At 34.5% G+C, this 22,667-nt stretch overlaps 2 protein-coding genes and 1 long non-coding RNA gene across 4 annotated transcripts; all 3 read left to right on the top strand.

The window, feature by feature from the left end:
* Positions 1 to 1,007: 1,007 nt before the first annotated feature.
* LOC115978375 (cytochrome P450 87A3-like) lies at positions 1,008 to 5,039 on the top strand. 2 transcript variants are annotated; one of them, XM_031100394.1, is made up of 9 exons: positions 1,008 to 1,281; positions 1,752 to 2,082; positions 2,545 to 2,694; positions 2,811 to 3,059; positions 3,167 to 3,256; positions 3,386 to 3,464; positions 3,626 to 3,732; positions 3,883 to 4,010; positions 4,829 to 5,039. In XM_031100394.1, exons 1-9 carry the CDS (start codon positions 1,082 to 1,084, stop codon positions 4,920 to 4,922), a joined length of 1,428 nt encoding a protein of 475 aa, XP_030956254.1. In that variant the 5' UTR covers positions 1,008 to 1,081; the 3' UTR covers positions 4,923 to 5,039. The 2 variants fall into 2 exon arrangements, with proteins under 2 accessions (XP_030956254.1, XP_030956255.1); XM_031100395.1 differs by lacking the exons at positions 3,386 to 3,464; positions 3,626 to 3,732.
* Positions 5,040 to 18,238: 13,199 nt separating this feature from the next.
* LOC115978174 (cytochrome P450 87A3-like) lies at positions 18,239 to 21,344 on the top strand. The gene is made up of 3 exons (XM_031100198.1): positions 18,239 to 18,490; positions 19,179 to 19,503; positions 21,052 to 21,344. The coding sequence occupies exons 1-3, from the start codon at positions 18,291 to 18,293 to the stop codon at positions 21,337 to 21,339; spliced, it is 813 nt and encodes a 270-aa protein (XP_030956058.1). The 5' UTR covers positions 18,239 to 18,290; the 3' UTR covers positions 21,340 to 21,344.
* A 57-nt stretch (positions 21,345 to 21,401) lies between these two features.
* LOC115978176 lies at positions 21,402 to 22,652 on the top strand. The gene is made up of 3 exons (XR_004088657.1): positions 21,402 to 21,492; positions 21,629 to 21,707; positions 22,471 to 22,652. It is a non-coding gene; the product is annotated as an uncharacterized LOC115978176 (long non-coding RNA).
* Positions 22,653 to 22,667: the final 15 nt, after the last annotated feature.

The following is a 22,667-nucleotide window of genomic DNA, read 5'->3' as shown; positions in this document are numbered from 1 at the left end:
TGAACAGTGTATGCACAGTGCGTGAACAGTACATACACTATTCATAACAGTAAATATTACCTCCTAAAGTCAACAAATGCGGGCAAAAAAAAAAAAAAAAAAAAGAAAACATAAAACTTGGAAATGTGGACGCAAGATTCAGTTGAATCCAAACGCATACTAAGTACTAAAGGGATGAAATTACAAGAATTGTTATGATATTAAAATATTATACTCCCTCCGTCCCACTTTGTTTGTCCTCTATTTCATTTTGGGATGTCCCAAAATATTGTCCTGTTTCTAAAAATAAAAGTCATTAATTTACTAATGTTCCTATTATACCCATATTTTATTTTCAAAACTATTTGAAAAGAAAATCAACAAGAAATTTATTTAAAGATAGTTTTGGAAATTTATACATTTTTAAAAGATAGACAAGATAATAAATGATGTTCCCTTAAAAAGTTTGACTTTTCAAACAGGACAAACAAAGTTGGACGGAGGGAGTAACAAATATGAGATTTCTAACAATTTTACTGGGTCTATTACATTAGTGGTTAAATTAAACAACAACTAAATTTTCTTAGATACAAGTACAAGTTCATTGGCCTACTGACCTGAGCAGCAAAGTTAGTCCGTGTTTAATAATATTATATTTATATATGCTTATCCCTATAGAAGAAAAATGAAAAACATAAAATGATATGATTTTTTTTTGTTGTTGAGAGAAACATAAATGATATGATAAGAAAGGTTTTTCAAATTATTTGACTATAGGTTTGTATAATATCATGGAAATAAAATTTCAATGAATGCCGAAATGGAAGTTTTTGGGTCACGCCACTTAATATTATTATTTATTTGAACCAAATGGGAACAAGGAATCGTCACTCCTACTAAATTTCTTTTGTTGGATAAAGAAAGACTAGTACGTGCCAGTTGCCAGTTGGCACCCACATCTTTTATTTTTGGGAAACTGATCTCATTCTTTGCCTATATAAAGAACCTCACTCTCTCCTTAAGGAATCAACCTTAAGTTCCACCAATACTCTTTAGCAGTGGTCCTCTATTCCTCCCCAGCAATTCTAATAGCAAATTTAAGATGTGGTCTGTTTGGCTTTCTGTTATTAGCTTGCTTATTGTGATTTCCACGCATTGGGTTTATAGGTGGAGGAATCCTAAATGTAATGGAAAATTACCTCCTGGATCTATGGGCATCCCACTTATTGGGGAGACCCTTGATTTTCTAGTGTCAAACAACTCACTGGACATCCCACCTTTTATCAAGAAAAGGATGATGAAGTAAGCCCCCGACAATGTGCATGCAACCTTCTTTTTCTTTTTTTTCAAGAGTCTTGTGTCTTAACTGATTGACACATGTTGATATTTCCAACAAAGACATATATCTTTGATTGTATTATTTATGCTTGTTTGAAATGGGTTCCTCATTTGACTAACTAATCATCTTCTCTCTTTTCCTAACTCGTTTTCTTTAGTATTTTTTTTTTTCACTTATATAAATATGGGCCATTATTAGCTCAAAAGGTCTACTACCACAACAATTTTTATAACTTTTGCCGTAGTTTACTACATGAGTAAGTTGTGGCAAAAATTATAGCACACTTATTGTTTTTAGCTACATGCAATCTTTTGCATTTTGGTTATGTTTAACCTATGAACATCAATATAAATATATATATATATATATATATCATCTTGTTCTAAATAATCTGTAATTTATTTATTTAATTTATGTTGGTAATGTTTTTTAGATTTGGGCCAATATTTCGGACAAGTTTGGCAGGACGGCCAATGGTGGTATCATCTGATCCTGAATTCAATTATTATGTTTTTCAACAAGAAGGAAAATTGGTTGAACAGTGGTATATGGACTCCTTTGACAAGCTTATTGGCCAAGATGTAATGACAAGAGTTAGTAGTCATAGAAATATTCATAAGTACCTTCGGAACTCAATCTTGAGTCATGTTGGTCCTGAGGCTCTCAAGAACAAGTTGTTACCTCACTTAGAGGATGCGATAAGTCAAAAATTGCAAGGTTGGTCTAAGCTACCCAGTTTGGAAGTGAGGAAAAGCCTTGCAATTGTAAGTTCTTATATTAATCCAGGGATCTTATAATGCTTGTAAATTTGCATGATAGTTACAAAATAACAAAGTTTTCCTTCAAATAGAGCCGGAGGAATCTCCTCCAACTCATTAAGTTGCAATTCAGAAGACTATCCTTATTTATTAAGTCACATAGCCACATGATTATTAAGTCATGTAACTAAAAATATACGTGAATAGTATTAAGTTGTCAAGTACTGAGTTGGAGGAACATTTTACAAAATGGTTTGGAGGAAAGATTCTATTTGTTATAAAAACTTTTTGCATTTGAAAATAAAAGAATAAATCTAAGTAAATAATGGCATGGATAAATTTACAATAACAGTGAATTTAGGTTTATTATTATTATTATTATTACTATTTAATTTGTTTTGGTTTTTTGATCACTTGAAATTGAAATAGCTACTACAAAAGATACTTATCACCTTTCTTTTTATGCAGATGATTTTTAAACTTACAGCAAAACTATTGATGAGTTATGACGCAGAGAAATCCGGAGATAATATTGATGATTTTTTTAGTAACTTCATGGAAGGATTTATGAAATTACCTATAAACATTCCTGGTACTGCTTATCATAAATGTCTACAGGTATAATTCCTTCAAAACACCTAACACTTTTCAATTGCAAAACATATGATATCTCTTTTTTTCACTCTAAAATTTATTTAAATTTAATCTAATATAGTGGCACAATTGTCATACAGAATCGACAGAAGCTGGTAAACTTGATGACTAAAATATATGAGGAGAGAAAGCGTAATCCCGAAATTGGCAAAGGAGATTTTCTTGATCAAATTTTGATGGACATGAAAACTGAAACATTCTTGACAGATAAATTCATAATCTATGTGATGTTTGGGATTCTCCTTGCCAGCTTTGAGACTATGTCCTCAACTCTTACATTAGCTATTATGTTACTTAGCGACAAGCCAAAAATGGTGAAAGAATTGACGGTTAGTGACACAAAGAGGAGCCAAATTTTCTTGAATTAGATTTAGAAAATGCCCCTTTTGTGTTCAATACTACTAAAAAGAACATTTTTTTTTTTTTTTGGAATTAGGAGGAGCATGAAGCAATTCTTAAAAGTAGAGAGGATGCCAATTCTGGACTCACATGGAAGGAATACAAATCTATGACATTTACTCATAACGTGAGTAGATAATTTCACTTTTTTTTTTTTGGGCATATTTTAAGTTTCTTTTTTAATTTCCTAAATAAAGGGGCTCTAGCCTCTAGCTATTGACAACATTTCTTACCGTCCATTGAATCGGAAAAATAGGTTGTCAATGAATCACTTAGGCTGGCTAGTGTTCTTCCGGGGATTTTGAGAAAAACAATCCAAGACATTGAAGTAAATGGTAAGCTCAAAATCAAATTGGTTTGGTCTGATGTCAACATCAATATCGACATCTTTGATCCATAATGATTCTTTTTTTTTTCCCTCTTATCTTTGATATATGAAAAGAATACTTGATATTATACATTAAGATAAATAAATAAAAAACCACTTTCATTTTAGGATATACAATTCCAAAAGGCTGGTGTCTTATGGTGGTTCCTTCTGCCATTCAACTAAACCCAAACATTTATGAGGACCCTCTTAGCTTCGATCCATGGAGATGGCAGGTGTGTTGAAAAAAACCCTTGATACTCATTACTCACCACTCACCGCTCACCATGCATGATCACCCAATCTAACATGGACTGAATTTTGGTGGGATTACCTAAAACTATCTTCTTAGTTTTTGCTGAATTTCATTCACTTTGATCTAAAAGGGTATCTCAGCGAACGTCACAGCAAAGAACTTCATACCTTTTGGAGCAGGCATGAGGACATGTGCAGGAGCAGATTTCAGCAAGGTTTTTATGGGTGTCTTCCTACATGTGTTAGTCACCAAATACAGGTGCTTCCAAGCTCTTAGTCTTAATTAACTGCATGCATATATATCACACTAGAACTGGCTTTTCAATTGTATTAGTAGTATCAGTATGCATGTACGATCCAGGGTTTAATAAAAAAATCATACATAAAATAATGATATAATTGAAATTAAATGATAATATAGAAAGTAAAAATAAAGGAACAAAATTACTAAATGTAAAGTGGTGAAAGCATATTATGTGAAATTGAATTTTTTTAAAAAAAAAAAACTAAAAAAGTCGTGATAGATTATTAAAATAATCTAAAATGAATAATAAACTTGTCTTAAATTTGTCAAAACTTTTGGCCATAAAGTTTTATTTTGGAATAATAGTTTAAATTTTGTGAAACTTTGATAATAGATTTTTACTTAAAACAAACTATATTAATTATTTTAATTATACTTATAGTTCAACACGTGGAAAAAAAAACATGTATAACACTTCCATTTAGTCACATAATGGACGCAGGATATGTAAGATCAAAATTCAATTATTAAAACAAAAAAATTATGGTGGATAATTAAATAATTAAAAAGGAATAGTGAAATTTCATTTGAATTTTTTTGATATTTGGTAATTATTTTTTAATTATAGGAATTATTTAAATTTCTTGAAACTTAGGGCAAGCCACTTGGTGCAGCAATAGTTTCTAGGTCCCATATTAGTTAATTCAAGTAATAACTCTTTAATAAAGAAGTATACTTGGAAAAAAAAAAGTAATCACCTGACATAGTTTTAACTTTTATGACCCAACTTTTATTATATAGTACACGAAGTAAATGATTTGAATCATGTGTAGGTGGACTATAATAAAGGGTGGAGAGGTGATGCGGACTCCTGCTTTAGGATTTGGAGATGGTATTCACATTCAGGTCTTAACAAAGCATGCATGATAGCTGTATTTCATCATGAAGATCGCAGAGCAAGACAACCATAATATTATATGTTAATTAAGTTGTTTGTATTTTTGTAATATATAATACATGTTTATTCCCTAAGGTATGTTTGGAATGGAGGAAATGGAACAAATAATAGGGGGCAATGCTATTAGGATATATTGTAATTTAGTACATTCTGGTTAGCTTCCCATCTCTTCTCTCCTCGTATCCTCCCATCTCTCTCAATCCAAACATAGAGTAAAATTTCAATTATTATTGTATTGTCCACATTATTTAAAAAAAGAAAAAGAAAAAAGTAAGGGTTTTTAAATAAAAGGAATTGTCTTTCCTCTTATAAGAATCTATCTCCCTTTGAGAGAGAGAGAGAGAGAGAGAGATTTTTAACTTGAGGAACAAATACAACTTCGAGCAAATTAAATGGGTTCAATAATGCCTTAGTTAAGAGGATTTTTATTTTTTAATTTTTAATTTTTTAAGTCTAGGAGCTAATCACGAAATACAAGATAACAATAATGGAAGTATGGAACTGATGCAAATAGAATTAACAACTAAGACATTGAAGAAAACTTACTTGCAGTAATCGAAAAACTTGATACAAGTATCAAAGAACTAAATTACAGTACTACTTGTTAGGACATATGTGTTTCACTTGTTAGGACCATATGTCATTCTTTTATACAATTGGCTTATCCTTTGACAAAACGCACTTTACTTGTATTTGGGTAGATTTAGGATGTCTTTAAATATTTCAAGAAACCTTGTTTCAAGATTAAGTATTGAAGCATTCAAGTCTGTTCAAGAAAACAAGTTCATTGTGCAAAATCATTAAATCTCGACAGTTGGCTCGATAGCTGCATCGATCGAGCTTAAGGAAGATGTTCTACATTCAGTGTGCTCGATAGCTGCTCGACACCTTCTATCTGTCGAGATTTAAGATTTTCAGAATTCCAATATGATTTTCTTGGGATCCGTGAATTTGTCTTTGGGCTTTCTTTTCTCCTAACCCTAGACATATAAACGGATCAGTTTAAGGGCCGTCAAACAGTTCACAAGTTGCACAAGTTTTGAGTAAACTCTGTTCAAGCAAATTGTGACTGGAGACGAAGTTCTTGCCCTAGTTCATCTCTTTTTCTTGAAGAAGTTGCTGTGTATGTGCACCGTAGGGTTTTGTGACCAAGCATCTTCTTGATCTTCATCGTGTGGATGAACTGAAGAACTTTGCAACCAACAACCTTCTTAGTTGGTGATTGAAGTCGCGTACTGGGATCCGCACAATTGGTTAGTTACGTACTTGGGAGTCGTGCATCAAAAGGGGAACTATCACTACAGAACAAGTCCAATTGGGTATTGGGGTAAGGGTTCAACTATAGGTTGGTAAGGTACTTGGATTCCTTTACTTGTAACCGCTTGTTGTGATAATAGTGGAGTTTCGGGAGTGATGACCTGGAAATCACCCGGTGGGGTTTTTGCCGTTAGGTTTTCCCCATTCGTAAACAAATCACCGTGTTATTTATTTTCCGCTGCATATTTAGTTTATTGGTGATTTGTTTGTACTACCACGCGTTTGCATGATAAATTGATTAATTAATAACTTAGCTAATTAATTTCTATCACAAGGGGTCATTCAGTTTGTGGCCTATCAAGTGGTATCAAAGCGGGCACACTCTGATTAGGGTTTAATCTTTGCTGTGTTGATCCATTGACCCCTGTTTGTCATGGATAGAGGACAGTCATTAATCATACTGGAAAGTACGCATAAGAGCTTTCTTGCAGTCTTTAGATGAGAAAGTGTGGCAAGTTATGGAGATAGGCTGGACTAAGCCTACAGAAGCGCCAGCCGACTGGGATGATGCCAAGATTAATGCGGCAAATTTCAACAGCAGAGCATTGAATGCATTGTTCAGTGCAGTCACCAATGAAGAGTTCAAGAAAATATCCTCAACTGAAACTGCCAAGGAGGCTTGGACCAGTCTTCAGACAACCTATGAGGGTACTAAGGCTGTCAAGGACTTAAAGTTTCAGAGGCTCACTACAAGCTTTGAAGAGATAAAGATGAGGATGAGTCTTTCGATGAGTTCTATGCCAAACTAAAGGACATAGTGAACTCAGCCTTCAATCTTGGGGAAACCATTCCTGAACCCAAGATTGTGAGGAAAGTGCTTAAATCTTTGCCCGAGAGATTTCATGCCACAATTACGGCAATAGAGGAATCAAAGGATATTGATAAGATTCCTCTGACTGAGCTAGTTGGAAACTTGCAAACCTACGAGCTGGGGTTGACAAGAATAGGAAAGTCGGGTAAAAGCAAGAGTGTGGCACTGAAGGCCAAGAGCAGTAAAACAGATGAATCTTCTAATGATGAAGATTCCAAGATGAAGTCCTACATTACTAGGCAGTTCAAGAAGTTTATGAAGAACGCCAATGGAAAGGGTTTTGACAAGGACTGCAGGCAATCCAGTTCTTTTCAGTGTAAAGGCCAAGACAAAGGGAAGAAGGATGCTAAGGAAGGTGGTTAGTACATTGTTCCCTCAGGACCTAAGTGTTTTGGGTGTCAAGGTTTCGGTCACATGAAGCATGAGTGTCCTACATACCTTAAGAGCATTGGGAAGAGCAAGACACTTGCTGTTACCTTAAGCGACACTGAGCTTGAGGATGATTCCGACAATGAGGATGACGGAATCTTAAATGCCTTCACGGCCATTGTCAATCCTACTGATGGGATTGTTGAAGATGTGGTTGAAGAAGAAGAATTGGTGGAATCCAAATTTGAAAAGATGGATGATTAAGATGACATCCATACAGCCTATGAGAAACTGTACAAACTTTCTGAGAAGCATGAGAAACTGTATAGGCTAACCACAGAAGCTCAGTGATGTGAAACTTGACCGTGAGGAGCTTTTCACAAAGTTTGATGAGGCTAATCAGACTATTGGGGCGCTGAGGTTCGAGAACAATTTCTTGGCTAAGAAGACCAAGAAGTTTGAAGCAGAGCTATGTCAAGTCAGAGCTCAACTGGAAAGGACTTCAAGCACAAAGCTGGATGAGATGCTAAGCATTCAAAAATCTGCTTCAGATCGAACAAGCTTAGGGTATGGTCTTTCTTCCTCTAATACTACTTCTTCTAGTATTACTGTTTTTGTTCCTCCTGCTAATAATGTTAAAACTGAGAACAATGAGATTAAAACTGAATTAACTAGTGAGAACATAGACAGGGATAAATCTATCTTAGGAGCACCCCCTAAACTTGAGAAGAAAGATGTTAAAAACCTTAGGGCTAAGAAGGCTAACTCTCAAAAGCCTAAACAAAAGAAATAGCATCTCTGTCATCATTGTGGAGCTGTCGGTCATACTCGACCAAATTGCTACAAGTGGCTTACCACTCAATAGGGCAACAGCATGATAGCATCTGGGAACCAGAATCAGCTTCAATCCTCTCTTGCTCCCCTTGGAGATCTTCTCAAAGCCCTCATGTTTCTTTCGAACTTAAACGTTTTTAATTCTTCCCCTTCACCACCGGTTCAAGGGTTTGCTAGACGGAAAGGTTCTTCCAAGGTGTGGAAGGAAAATGGCTCCAAGTGATTCTGTCACTTTTCTCTCTCTCTTCTTGTTTTTGTGTAAGCATTACTTATGTGTTTTGCTTTCATGTTTTAAGTCAGTCTAATTTTTATGCCTTGGTTGTTTAACATGTTTTTGTTTGGTTATTTTTTCAGTTTTTGCTTTGTTTTGTTTTTCATATAAAAAAAAAATTTGAATTGAAAAATACAAAAATAGTGTGTGTTTTGTGTACTTTGGTACTTGTGTACCTTGGATGGCCATTGAAACAAAGTCTTCTAAACTCTGTATCATTTGTAGCTTAGATGAGCATCTCTACGCACAACTAAGCAAGTGAGCTTTGTGGCTCGTGTTTGTGATGAGTACAATTAAGTTGTCTCTAAAACTTAATACTCATATCACTCTTTTTGACGGGAAGAACTAAAAAATCCTGAGAGAAAGGCATAAATAATCATCTCACCACTGTTGCCCGCCAATCATAATAAGACACCTGTATGTTTCGGCATAGCAAAAGTGCAATGTCAATGACATTTGTGTGCTTAGGCATAGCAAAATTGGGATGTCAAATATCATTGGGTATTTATTTTCTCTCTCTAATAAGGTCATGCACGATATACTTAAAAGAAAAATATGCAAAGAAAATCAAGAAAAAAGATCAAAAATGCTTTAAATATGATTGCAAGCGTGTATTCTAGGAGATGTGGGAGTTATAGGATGTATCTCAAAGGTGATGGTCCCCATCAAGCAGTTATGATTATGTGTGAGTTAAAGTGATTTTCTCATATCTCAAATCATCATAACATGCATACACTTATGCAATCTTGCGATGTTCTTCACACACAACATGCAATATTCTTTGCTTTTCTTGATATATGTGCAGGTACGATGTGATTTGGCCATCACGAGGTTTTACATGTATTCATGTATGCTCACTAAACTGTCTTGATTTTTTTTTGAAATATAAAATTGGTTAAACGTGTTTAGTGTGTGTGTGTGTGTGTGTGTGTTTTTGAAGATCCATGTGCTTAAATTTTATTTGAGAGATGATTTTGTAAGCTTAATATGTTGATTGGATCGTTGGTTGAGTTACATGTTGAATTGCATTCATGTCTGTATTTTTCACATCTCGAAAAACTGCTTTTAAAAGCTGGCTCAACACCTCTTCGATACCTCCTCAATAGCTAGCTATCTGTCGAGCTTCCTAAGCTTTTTTCTTATCGCAATCTCTCCTGCACCTCGATACCTGGTGGATCGATCGAGATTGGGTCTGTATGCTTGATAGCTTCTCAACACCTGGTGGATCGATCGAGCTTCTGTTCTTGATTCTGATGAGTTGTTCCTCGATACCTCCTCGACACCTCAGCTGTCGACGAGCATTTTCTCGACACCTCCTCAACAGATCCCTCGATACCTCTCGATACCTACATCTGTTGAGATTTACTGGCTGCTCTATATAAGGCCTCTGCGCGATCCGGAAATCATTTTCTTCGATCTCTTTCTCGATACTTCTCTGTTTTCTCTCCCAAAACACTCTCATCTCACTCCAAAGTTGTTCCTCAAGGATTCTTCAAGCTTTTTCAAGTTTCTCTTTACTTGGTAAGCTTCTAATCCTTTCTCATTCATGCATTTCATGTTTTGAAACCTAGGTTTTAGGGTTTTTGAAAAAATTTGAGGTTTTTCAAAATTGATGATCTTTCATTGAAATTTTGGGATAGGTTTTCACTTAAATGTGTTTAAAACCTCATACATTGCATCACATTAGCATTATAATGATATTGTCATGCATTTAGATGTGTGCTATATGTTGTGTGTTGATAGGTTTGGATTGGGCTGAGCCCATAATGCATTTTCTTTTGCATGTCACATGTTCATGCATTTCCCATGCATACGTACTTCTTTTCAATATACTTGATATATTTTGAAACTGTTTGAGACTTTTCTGATTGTCATTCTTTCTCTCCCTCTCTGTTAGTTTACGTTAGTTGTGTCTATGGCATTTAAGCGTAAATCCACTCCAGCCCAGAATCCTCTTCATTCTGGTGCTTCTTCATCGTCTGATCCTACTCTATCTCATATCCGGTTCTGTGATGATGATGCCTTTAAGGCATTTTCGGAGAACTTTTCTAGACGAGGCATTCATTCGGAACGCCAAGTCATTTTGACGGACTTTGCCGACACCGACCTTCCCTCTGTCATTCACAGTAAAGGATGGGAGTCACTGTGTGACGTCTCGGTCACCTGTCCTCTCGTGCTTATCCAGGAGTTCTACTCCAACATGCACAGGATTAATCGTTCAGTACCTCTTTTCTTCACTCGCATTCGAGGTACGCGCATTCCTATCACACCGCAGCTTGTTGCGGATGTGCTTCGGGTCCCTAGGATAGAGTTTCCTGACTATCCTAGTTGTGAGCGTCTGAGAACTGTGTCTAGGGAAGAGCTCATGTCTGCTTTCTGTGAGCGTCCTACTACTTGGGGTGAGCATCTATTTACACCATGTCGACCTTTTACTAAAGGTCCTAGATTCATGAACATGGTGATGACTTTTGTTTTGCATCCCCTCTCTCACTATAACTCCATCATAGAGCCTCATGCTCGATTTTTGTTATCGCTTCTTGAGCATCTTACCATAGACTTTCCTTCTCATTTCATTTTATCTATTATAGATGTTCATCTAGATTTGGCGTCCCGTGATAAGCTCATCTTTTCTTTCACTATCACGAGGATCTTACGCCATTTTTCCGTTCCTTTTCCCTCTTTCGACCATTTTACCGTCATGTGTGCCATAGATTACGCTACCATTAAACGTAGCGAGGCCCAGCTTCGATCGCGGCAGTTGGATTTAGCAGCTCCTTCCTCCCGTTCAGCTCCATCCCGTTCTACTCCATCCACATCAGCTCCTCCTTCTTCTTCGGGCGATGTGTCTTTAGGAGACATCATGGCACAGCTGCAGCACATGGATGCTCGCCTAGATACACTCTCTACGGAGTTGTATCAGGTGAACGTTCGTGTCGGTCGTATTGCACGGCGACAGGCATCCATGGGTGGTTTTGCTCTTGAGGCTACTCCTTCACCACCTTCTCCCGTGGCTTCTGATTCTGAGGATGAGGATGATGATAAAGGTGATGACGATGATGCTTCGGATGATGCTGATGTAGATGCTAGCTCTACAGATGAGATGTCTACTTGACACTCTTACCCTTTGTCATTCGTGACAAAAAGGGAGAGTAGTTTGGGTATGAGAGTAGTCTATCTTAAGGGGAGAGTTAGTATAGGACCATTTTGTTAGGGGGAGTGTTGATACATTTTGAGGGATGTAGTGAAGATAGTATGTATCTTTTCTTTTCTTTCTTTTTAGATACATTACTCTTGTATATGAGGTCTTGTGACCATTTATAGACATACATTGTACTTATTCATTTCTTTATATTGATGTATGTTTTCTTTTACCTACCCCTTCATGTGTTGTTTCTTTTCTCCCTTTATACACATGTTTCTTATACTTGTATGCAATCTATTATTTCTGTTTCACACAAAGATGCCTTGATGAGTTTTGTTTAAAGTGTTTCAGAAATACAGGTTGTCAAAGTCTACCTGCCATAAACTCTCTTCTTGCAAAGTTTTTCAAGAGTTTGTGTTAGGATAGATTTTATTGTATTCAACAAGTGAATATGAGTTGAGTGATTTATGACTTCTCTCATATGTTCATTTGTTTGTTGTGGTTTTGTCACGGATTGCCAAATGGAGAGATTGTTAGGACATATGTGTTTCACTTGTTAGGAACATATGTCATTCTTTTATGTAATTGGCTTATCCTTTGACAAAATGCACTTTACTTGTATTTGGGTAGATTTAGGATGTCTTTAAATACTTCAAGAAACCTTGTTTCAAGATCAAGTATTGAAGCCTTCAAGTCTGTTCAAGAAAACAAGTTCATTGTGCAAAATCATTAAATCTCAACAGCTGGCTCGACTGCTGCATCTATCGAGCTTAAGGAAGCTGTTCTACATTTGATGTGCTCGACACCTGTTCGACACCTGCTCGACACCTTCTATCTATCGAGATTTAAGATTTTCAGAATTCCAATATGATTTTCTTGGGTTCCGTGAATTTGTCTTTAGGCTTTCTTTTCTCCTAACCCTAGACATATAAAATGATCAGTTTAAGGGCCGTCAAACAGTTCACAAGTTACATAAGCTTTGAGCAAACTCTGTTCATGCAAATTATGACCGGAGACGAAGTTCTTGCCCTAATTCATCTCTTTCTTTTGAAGAAGTTGTTGTGTATGTGCACCGTAGGGTTTTGTGACCAAGTATCTTCTTGATCTTCATCGTGTGGATGAACTGAAGAGATTTGCAACCAACAACCTTCTTAGTTGGTGATTGAAGTTGCGTACTGGGATCTGCGCAATTGGTTAGTCACGTACTTGGGAGTCATGCATCGGAAGGGGAACTATCACTATAGAACAAGTCCAATTGGGTATTGGGGTAAGGGTTCAACTATAGCTTGGTAAGGTACTTGGATTCCTTTACTTGTAACCGCTTGTTGTGATAATAGTGAAGTTTCGGGAGTGATGACCTGAAAATCACCCGGTGGGGTTTTTGCTGTTAGATTTTCCTCATTCGTAAACAAATCACCGTGTTATTTATTTTCCGCTGCATATTTAGTTTATTGGTGATTTGTTTGTGCTACCATACATTTGCATGATAAATTGATTAATTAATAACTTGACTAATTAATTAATTAATTAATTTCTATTACAATGGGTCATTCAGTTTGTGGCCTATCACTACTTGTATCAAAGTAGATGACAACAAATAAATGTCGAGGTATTGATGTTGGATGATGGTGTCATTTCCCTTCTTTAGTAGCCTCATTTTATAAGCAAAATGGGTAGTTATTTCACCAATAATAACTTTATAAGTCAGGGGAGTAGTGTCTTATCTTCTTAATAACCATCTTTCTTTATCTTCTTGTCTTCCACCTTCTTCTCTAAAAGTAAAAATAAAAAACTCTTCCACTTGAGTCATGTATGGCTAGTACTCTGACAAACAATATCATACTCCCAAAAAAAAAGAAAAAAAAAGTGATAAACAACATTTATTGCCACATGTAAATATGTAATTTGATTGTGTTATTTCCTAATTCAACCTAATCAAATTTAGCTTATCAAAAGCAATGTTTTGAAATCCCTATCATTTTGGTTAGAATGACCAAAATTTTCCATTCTAATACATAAATTTCCGCAAAAGCTAGGACGTTGTACCTCTCAACTTGTGATGTACAAACGCCACGTTGGTCCAAACGGAAGAGTTTGTCTTTTACAAAACGCAAGAATGATCAAGCGAGTCTTAGGTGAAGGGGTGGTAGGTTCACCACTATGTACACGAATCCAGAGGACCGCGATCCATGGCTACAATTACCATGGTTTCTGGGCAACATACACAATTTATATATCACAATTCCAATCATGCAAATGATGTTATGGCAAGCAAATACAACATATTATTAAAAGCAATAAACAAACAAATGACATGGTTGACCACCATAATTTAAATTGGAGTCTAGCCTTCAACAACCCTAGCGGAGTCGCCACTGTGAACGACCACGACCCCGGCCCACCATTTTTTTCTCAAACTAGGCCTAACCTGCGCGAATGGGTGGGATCATGATGCTCAAAATGTCGAATTCATTGTAAAATGTACTCACCCCTAGTTCGAGGGTTTTACATGGAGTCGTCACTTATTTAATTTAAATGGAAAAATAAGAAAACCTTCTCTATAAAAAATGCTTCTGTTGTATTATTATATATGACAATTTACACCAATTTTGTAACAAAAATTTACAATGATTTTTTGGTCCTAGATACAATTTAAGAAAGTAAATTACATTACTTTGTTTCCTAGTTACATTCTAAAAAATGTAAAATTGCATATATAAGAGCCTAGTCTAAAACCCTTGATCTTGATTCGAAGGCTAATTTACGAGATGGGAAAGGATTTAGCACCCATCTCACCCAGTAAAACCAATCTCCTAGGTTAAGATGGCCAATATCATGTCATGTCAAACAAATGCAAATGATATATCACATAAACATGTTAATTTGCAAGAATTGTAAACAAACATGTGTTGGGGAATTTAATGTAAAGAGAAACGAAAAGTGAAATTCATTTGATAACAATGTAAATGTAAAGAAATCATGAAAGTAATGGCATGTTCATCCAAGAAGTTAATGTAAAACAAAGAATTCCTAACTTAGACATGTTCATCCAAGCATGTTTAATAGATCATAAAATTAGATATGATCATCCAATCATGTTATAAAAGGTAAATAATAACTTAGAAGTGTTCATCCAAGCATGTGAAGGAAAACAGAGAATTGTCATGTTATTTGTTATCCACACAATAGCAAAGAGAAAAACAAAACATTTAAGCATATTTGATCATCCAAGCAATTATGGAAAAAAAAAAAAAAGTAAAGAAAAATCCCTTAGACATGTTCATCTAGAGAAAATCAAAATATTTAGACGTGTTCGTTTAAGAATTTTAAAAAAAGAGTAAAACAACTACCTAGACATGTTCATCTATGCATTCAAGAGAAAGTTGCACATTAGCCTAGAAGTGTTCATCTAGGTATGTAAAAGGAACATTAATGAGATATCTAGACATGTTCATCCAAGTATTTCACCGAAATTTTAGAAAATTTGAATGTCATGTGTCATGAGATTAGGGAATGTTATTACATTAATTTCATGTGAAATTGTATTAAAGAACCCAATTCAATATCTATATTTGTTAAAAAACATGTGTTATGAGAACAAATTCAACATATAGATGAAAGATCAAGGATTGGCATGCAAAAGGAATTCAAGTATTTAGCATGTGATGAAGAACTAACATCTGAACATGTTGGAGGAAAAAAGAAAATCAAGCATGTGACAAAAAACAAAAGTTTAAATATGTTAGAAGAAAATGAAAATCAAGCATGTGATAGCTAACAAGAGTTTAAGCATGTTGGAGGAAAATAAAACATAGGCATAGGATAACAAACCAAAAGTTTAAGCAAACTCAACATTTAAGCATGAATATTAGACCTAAGGCCGAATATAAAAAAATATGAGATCATAAACTCAAGTCAATGCAATACATATAGTTTATATACACATGACAGTACATATAGTTTATTAATATGATACATTATATAAACAAGATTAAAAAGAAAGAAACCAAGTAATGAAAAGAAAGCTTAATCAAAATCTACATATATTTTATGAGAACATAAAGGAAAGCAAATTAGCAACTTGAGACAAATTATAATGAATCTTAATATTTTTTGAAAGACTAAAGAGAGAGCAAGAAATATAAGAAATAATAAACTAGTACGGAAATTTAAAGAACATAATTAACTACTTACCAGCATAGAGCATAAATTAAAGGGGGAAGTGATCACTTAAATGGCTAGGGAGAAAGCAAGGAAGTACTAAACTACAACCAATGTAAGAACAATGGTTGCACAACAACTTTTCTTTTCTGTTTTCTCACTAGCTCTCCAGAGGGAATGGGGTGCCAAAAATGGAAGAGGTCTTCTCTATTTATAGGGGAAGGGATGACTTAGCTTTAAAGTTAAGTTATTAGCTTTCTTCTGAAGCTAAGGGGGGAGATAAACCTATTTAGATAAGCTAGAACAGATTTGGTGTTGATCCCCATTTAAATTTTAAAAGGAAGTTGAAGATGATGCTGAACTTAATTGTGTTATCTTCTGCACTTGTTTGGTGTTTTGGCTATAAATTTCTGCTTAAAATTCCAATTGATTTTGTATTGGTGTCTTTTGAAAGGAAATATAATTCTCTACAACTTTTCCAAAAATAGAGAAAACCAAATTTCAAAGCTTTTGAGGCCAAAAATGAGATTTAAGTTGCTGCTGAAAATTGTAATGTTTTTGAGCATTTTCTATTATTTTTGAAATTTTTTCATGGATCATATCTTTTTCTCTATCCAAATTGTTTTTCAAAAGAGCAGATAAGATGCCATAAAGGAAAACCCTTTTTTATTATTTCTTAAAAAAAAATGAAATCCAATCAAAATTCACACTTAATTAATTTTAAATTAATTCTTGTTGGAACCAATCAAAATTAAGTGTAATAAGACGTGATCGGGCCTATTGTGTAGGTGAACCACGATCTTTGGAAATTGTTTGTATGATAACTTTTGATCAGGTGGTTCGATTAAGGCCCATGACATACCATTGTGATCGTTAGAGCATCAAGATTTGTTTTGTATCACAAATCTGAAGATCTAACTGTTGAAATTACGATCATGCCCTTGGTGCAATATTATTGTTTTGCCCTTAATATTGATTAAATGCAAGTTGTAAAATAGGGTGTCTACAAGGCTTTGGAGTCTTAAATCTATAGAGCTTCACCAATTTATGGTTTCTTGAAGTTTCTGAAGGCTTTTGGGCTTGATTCCAGCAAACTTTAAGATCTAGGCAGGTAGTTTGGATGATTCTGTTTTGAATGTTCCTCATATTTGAGGTCGAAGTTCTTGGAGGCTTCAGGGCTTGATTCCAACAGAGCTTCTGTACTTCTGAATCTTCTTTAATACTGCTTATGGCATGGATACCTTGGTGTGTCCCAAGATGTCTTGGTCTGTCTTGGTGTGTGTTCTAAGATCTATTGGTTTGTGTTAGGAAGGCTTCTATTTATAGGAGTTTGGGGGTAGGTTAAGGGTGGTAATTCATGTTTGCGTGTTGGGTTCGTATCGTCACAACTCATGAGTATCCAATTATATGGGTCAACCTTAACCCTACATGTTTATCAAACGAGTCAAGATTTCTCAACTCTAACACAACCCATTTATAAAACGAGCCAGTCTTGTCAACCTATTTATCAAATTTTATCAAAATGAAAAAAAAAAATTTATGAAAAAACAAGCAAATAAATATTTTTAATATAAAATTCAGAATTAACGAGCAACTGCATCACAAATAATCATTTAAAACTAATACATATCTCAATATTACAAATAATCAATCACAATATGTCAAAGAAAACAAACCACAACGACTAATAAGTTTATATACTTAGAGTTTGAAGGGTATATTGATAAAATGTCATTTAATTAAACTAGTCAAATGGGTCAAACGAGTTCTATATGTTGAACACTAAACCATCTTATTTATTAAACGGGTTAGTCTTGTCAATCCGAATATGACACGAACCCATTAAGCCTCAACCCATAACTTACTAATTTCATGTCGTGTCGTGTCGAGTTTGCACGTTGTGTCCAATTTTGCCACCCCTAGGGTAGGTGAGCAACACCTAGCGGAGTCTGATTGGTGACAAATATCATAGTCTGATTGGAGGATTTTTAAGACTTTTTCTCCAAGACACATGACATCATTTGATTGGCCGAAATGCCTTGATTTTCAAGGTGACACATGTCAGCAATTGATTGAATCGCTTATGTCATCGCTTACACACATTGGATGTCACTGCTGACATGTGTTGATGTGTGGCATGCATTATTGCTTAGTGCCGAAATGGAAGTTTTTGGGCCAATATTATTATTTATTTGAACCAAATGGGAATAGAGAATCGTCCCTCTTACTAAATTTCTTTTGCTGGATAAAGAAAGACTGGTACGTGCCAGTTGCCAGTTGCCACCCACATCTTTTATTTTTAGGAACTGATCTCATTCTTTGCCTATATAAAGAACCTCACTCTCTCCTTAAGGAATCAACCAAAAGTTCCACCAATACTCTTTAGTAGTGGTCCTCTATTCCTCCCCAGCAATACTAATAGCTAATATAAGATGTGGTCTGTTTGGCTTTCTGTTATTAGCTTGCTTAATGTGATTTCCACGCATTGGGTTTATAGGTGGAGGAATCCTAAATGTAACGGAAAATTACCTCCTGGTTCTATGGGTATCCCACTTATTGGGGAGACCCTTGATTTTCTAGTGTCAAACAACTCACTGGACACCCCACCTTTTATCAAGAAAAGGATGATGAAGTAAGGGAAAAAATTGCCAAACAGACTATTTTTGGGAAAAAATTAAGCGCGTGGCACATGTTCAAAGTTATTTAGTAAGTTAGACTTTTTTTGAAAGTCGAGTTTGGCAAACTCGACTTTCAAAAAAAAACACTCGACTTAGCAGTCGCCACTAAAACAATCTAACTCGAAAACTGTTTGAACGCGTGCTGTCCGGCTAAAATTTTTCAGAATTTTCACCGTTTGGCAAATTTTGCCTGAAGTAAGCCCCCGACAATGTGCATGCAACCTTTTTTTTTCCAAGGGTCTTCTGTCTTAACTGATTGACACATCTTGATGTTTCCAACAGAGATACATATCTTTGATTGTATTATTTATGCTTGTTTGAAATGGGTTCCTCGTTTGACTAACTAATCATCTTCTCTCTTTTCCTAACTCGTTTTCTTTAGTAATCTTTTTTCACCATTTTAAATATGGGCCATTATTAGCTCAAAAAGTCTACTGCCACAACAATTTTTATAACTTTTGTCGTAGTTTACTACATAGGTAAGTTGTGGCAAAAATTGTAGCACACTTATTGTTTTTAGCTACATACAATTTTTTGCATTTTGGTTATGTATAACCTATGAACATCAAAATATATATATATCATCTTGTTCTAACTAATCTGTAATTTATTTATTTAATTTATATTTGTAATGTTTTTTAGATTTGGGCCAATATTTCGAACAAGTTTGGCAGGACGGCCAATGGTGGTATCATCTGATCCTAAATTCAATTATTATGTTTTTCAACAAGGAAAATTGGTTGAACAGTGGTATATGGACTCCTTTGCCAAGCTTCTTGGCCAAGATGTAACAAGAGTTAGTAGCCATAGAAATATTCATAAGTACCTTCGGAACTCAATCTTGAATCATGTTGGTCCTGAGGCTCTCAAGAACAAGTTGTTACCTCACTTAGAGGATGCGATAAGTCAAAAATTGCAAGGTTGGTCTAAGCTACCCAGTTTGGAAGTGAAGAAAAGCCTTGCAGTTGTAAGTTCTTATATTAATCCAGGGATCTTATAAGGACAAAGTTATCTTCAAAATTTGTTGTAACCTTACGCTACAATCTTACTCATTATGTTTCTATTGGAGGTGAATTTTGACAAATCCACCATTGGATTACATATTCTTCTTATATCCATCATACTTGAAAATTTCTAGAAAATTAAAAATCAATAGTTATGTCATCAATAAATTGTTTAAATTACAAGTTTTTGTAGTTTAAAATTATGCATAAAATATAAGTTTATAGATCATATGATAAATAATTTTTGATTGACACAAAATTTGACATGTATATTAAGATTTAAAAGCATAAAAAAGAACATGCAATTAACGGTTAAATTTTCAAAATATGTCGTAATATTTATTTTATTGAGTAAGGTTGTAACCTTGGACTACAACTAATTTTGTAACTAAATTTTGTCCATCTTATAATGCGTGTAAATTTGCAAGATAGTACAAAGTTTTCCTTCGAATAGAGTTGGAGGAATCTCCTCCAACTCATTAAGTTGCAGTTCAGAACACTATCCATGTGTATTAACTCACATAGTCACATGATTATTAAGTAAGTCACGTGACTAAAATATACATGAATAGTCTTAAGTTGTCAAGTAGTCACTTGGAGGAACGTTCATACAAAATGGTTTGGAGGAAGATTCTATATTTGTTATAAAAACATTTTGCATTTGAAAATAAAAGAATAAATCTAAGTAAATAATGGATTGGATAAATTTACAAGGACAAAGTTTAGTTACAAAATTGGTTATAGTCTAAGGTTATAACCTTACTCAATATCTTTTTGTTGGAAGTGAATTTTGTCAAATCCACTATTGGATTATATCTTTTTTTATATCCTTCATGCTTGCAAAATTTCTAGAAAATTAAAGATCAATAGCTATGTCATCAATAAATTGTTTAAATTACAATTTTTTGTAATTTAAAATTATGTATAAAATATAAGATTATAGATTATATAGTAAATAATATCCGATTGATACAAAATTTAACATGTGTATTAAAAGCATAAAGAAAATGCAATTCAACGGTTAGATTTTCAAAATATGTAGTAATATTTATTTTATTAAGTAAGGTTGTAGCCTTAGACTACAACTAATTTTGTAGCTAAACTTTATCCAATTTACAATAACATTGAATTTAGGTTTTTTATTATTATTATTTAATTTTTTTTGGTTTTTTGATCACTTGAAATTGAAATAGCTACTACAAAAGATACTTATCACCTTTCTTTTTATGCAGACGATTTTTAAACTTACAGCAAAACTATTGATAGGTTATGACGCAGAGAAATCCGGAGATAATATTGATGATTTTTTTAGTAACTTCACGGAAGGATTTATGAAATTACCTATAAACATTACTGGTACTGCTTACCATAAATGTCTACAGGTATAATTCCTTCAAAACACTTTACACTTTTCAATTGCAAAATATATGATATCTCTTTTCTTTTCTTTTCTTTTTTACTCTAAAATTTGTTTAAATTTAATCTAATATAGTGGCACAATTGTCATACAGAATCGACAGAAGGTGGTAAACTTGATAACTAAAATATATGAGGAGAGAAAGCGTAATCCCGAAATTGGCAAAGGAGATTTTCTTGATCAAATTTTGATGGACATGAAAACTGAAACATTCTTGACAGATAAATTCATAATCTATGTGATGTTTGGGCTTCTCCTTGCCAGCTTTGAGACTATATCCTCAACTCTTACATTAGCTATTAAGTTACTTAGCGACAAGCCAAAAGTGGTGAAAGAATTGACGGTTAGTGATACAAAGAGGAGCCAAATTTTCTTGAAATAGATTTAGAAAATGCCCCTTTTGTGTTTAATACTACTAAAAAGTACTTTTTTTTTTTTTGAATTGGGGGAGCATGAAGCAATTCTTAAAAGTAGAGAGGATGCCAATTCTGGACTCACATGGAAGGAATACAAATCTATGACATTTACTCATAACGTGAGTAGTAATTTCACTTTTTTTTTTTCTTTTTCTTTTTTTCTCAGCATATTTTAAGTTTCTTTTTTAATTTCCTAAATAAAGGGGCTCTAGCTATTGACAACATTTCTTACCGTCCATTGAATCGGAAAAATAGGTTGTCAATGAATCACTTAGGCTGGCTAGTGTTGCTCCGGGGATATTGAGAAAAACAATCCAAGACATTGAAGTAAATGGTAAGCTCAAAATCAAATTGGTTTGGTATGATGTCAACATCAATATTGACATCTTTGAAGTATGAAGCACGGGTGCGTTTCCAGATTCGAGTGCAGGTGTGGGTGCGACAATTAAAAAATTATTAAAAATATTTTTATTTATATTTTCTATATATTTTTACTACTAAAATATTCTTGAAAAATACATTACTATGGCCTTGGTTCACAAAACAAAGAAAGAAGAAGGCACAAAATAAAACACAAAAGATGCAACAAATATTCAGAATAAAATTGAGGAAGGACAAATTTTGGATGTTTGGGCCTCATTCAAAACCGATTTCGGCTATTCCGGTATGATTCAAGGCCGATTTTGGCATTTTTCGGTCATTTCAGTCAATTTCGGCTGCCACCCAATACGATCTCGATTCGGCCGATATGATCCGATTCTAGCTGAATCAGCCTAGTTCGACGCGAATCAGCCCGAATCGGTGCGAATCGAAGCCAAGTAGGCATGAATCCCAAAAAAAAAAAAAAAAAAAAAAAAAAAAAAAAAAAAAAAAAAAAAAACTAACTCAGATGCGGCACTGACGCGCAGGCAGCAGTGTCAGTTGCCACACCCCACGTCGGACTCCGGTACAGCACCCTCCTAGCCACGTCGATACTTCCTAGCTTTGAACCATAATGATTCTTTTTCTTTTTTTTTTTTCCTCTTATCTTTGATATATAAAAAGAATACTTGATATTATACATTAAGATAAATAAATAAAAAACATTTTCATTTTAGGATATACAATTCTAAAAGGCTGGTGTCTTATGGTGGTTCCTTCTGCCATTCAACTGAACCCAAACATTTATGAGGACCCTCTTAGCTTCAATCCATGGAGATGGCAGGTGTGTTGAAAAAACCCTTGATACTCATCACTCATCACTCACCACTCACCACTCACCATGCATGATCACCCAATCTAACATAGACTGAAT

Source organism: Quercus lobata, chromosome 2 (genome assembly GCF_001633185.2).
Source record: "Quercus lobata isolate SW786 chromosome 2, ValleyOak3.0 Primary Assembly, whole genome shotgun sequence".
Lineage (NCBI taxonomy): Eukaryota > Viridiplantae > Streptophyta > Magnoliopsida > Fagales > Fagaceae > Quercus > Quercus lobata.
The sequence above is the reverse complement of the archived record's forward strand: the minus strand, read 5'-3'. Positions and strand labels throughout refer to the sequence as shown.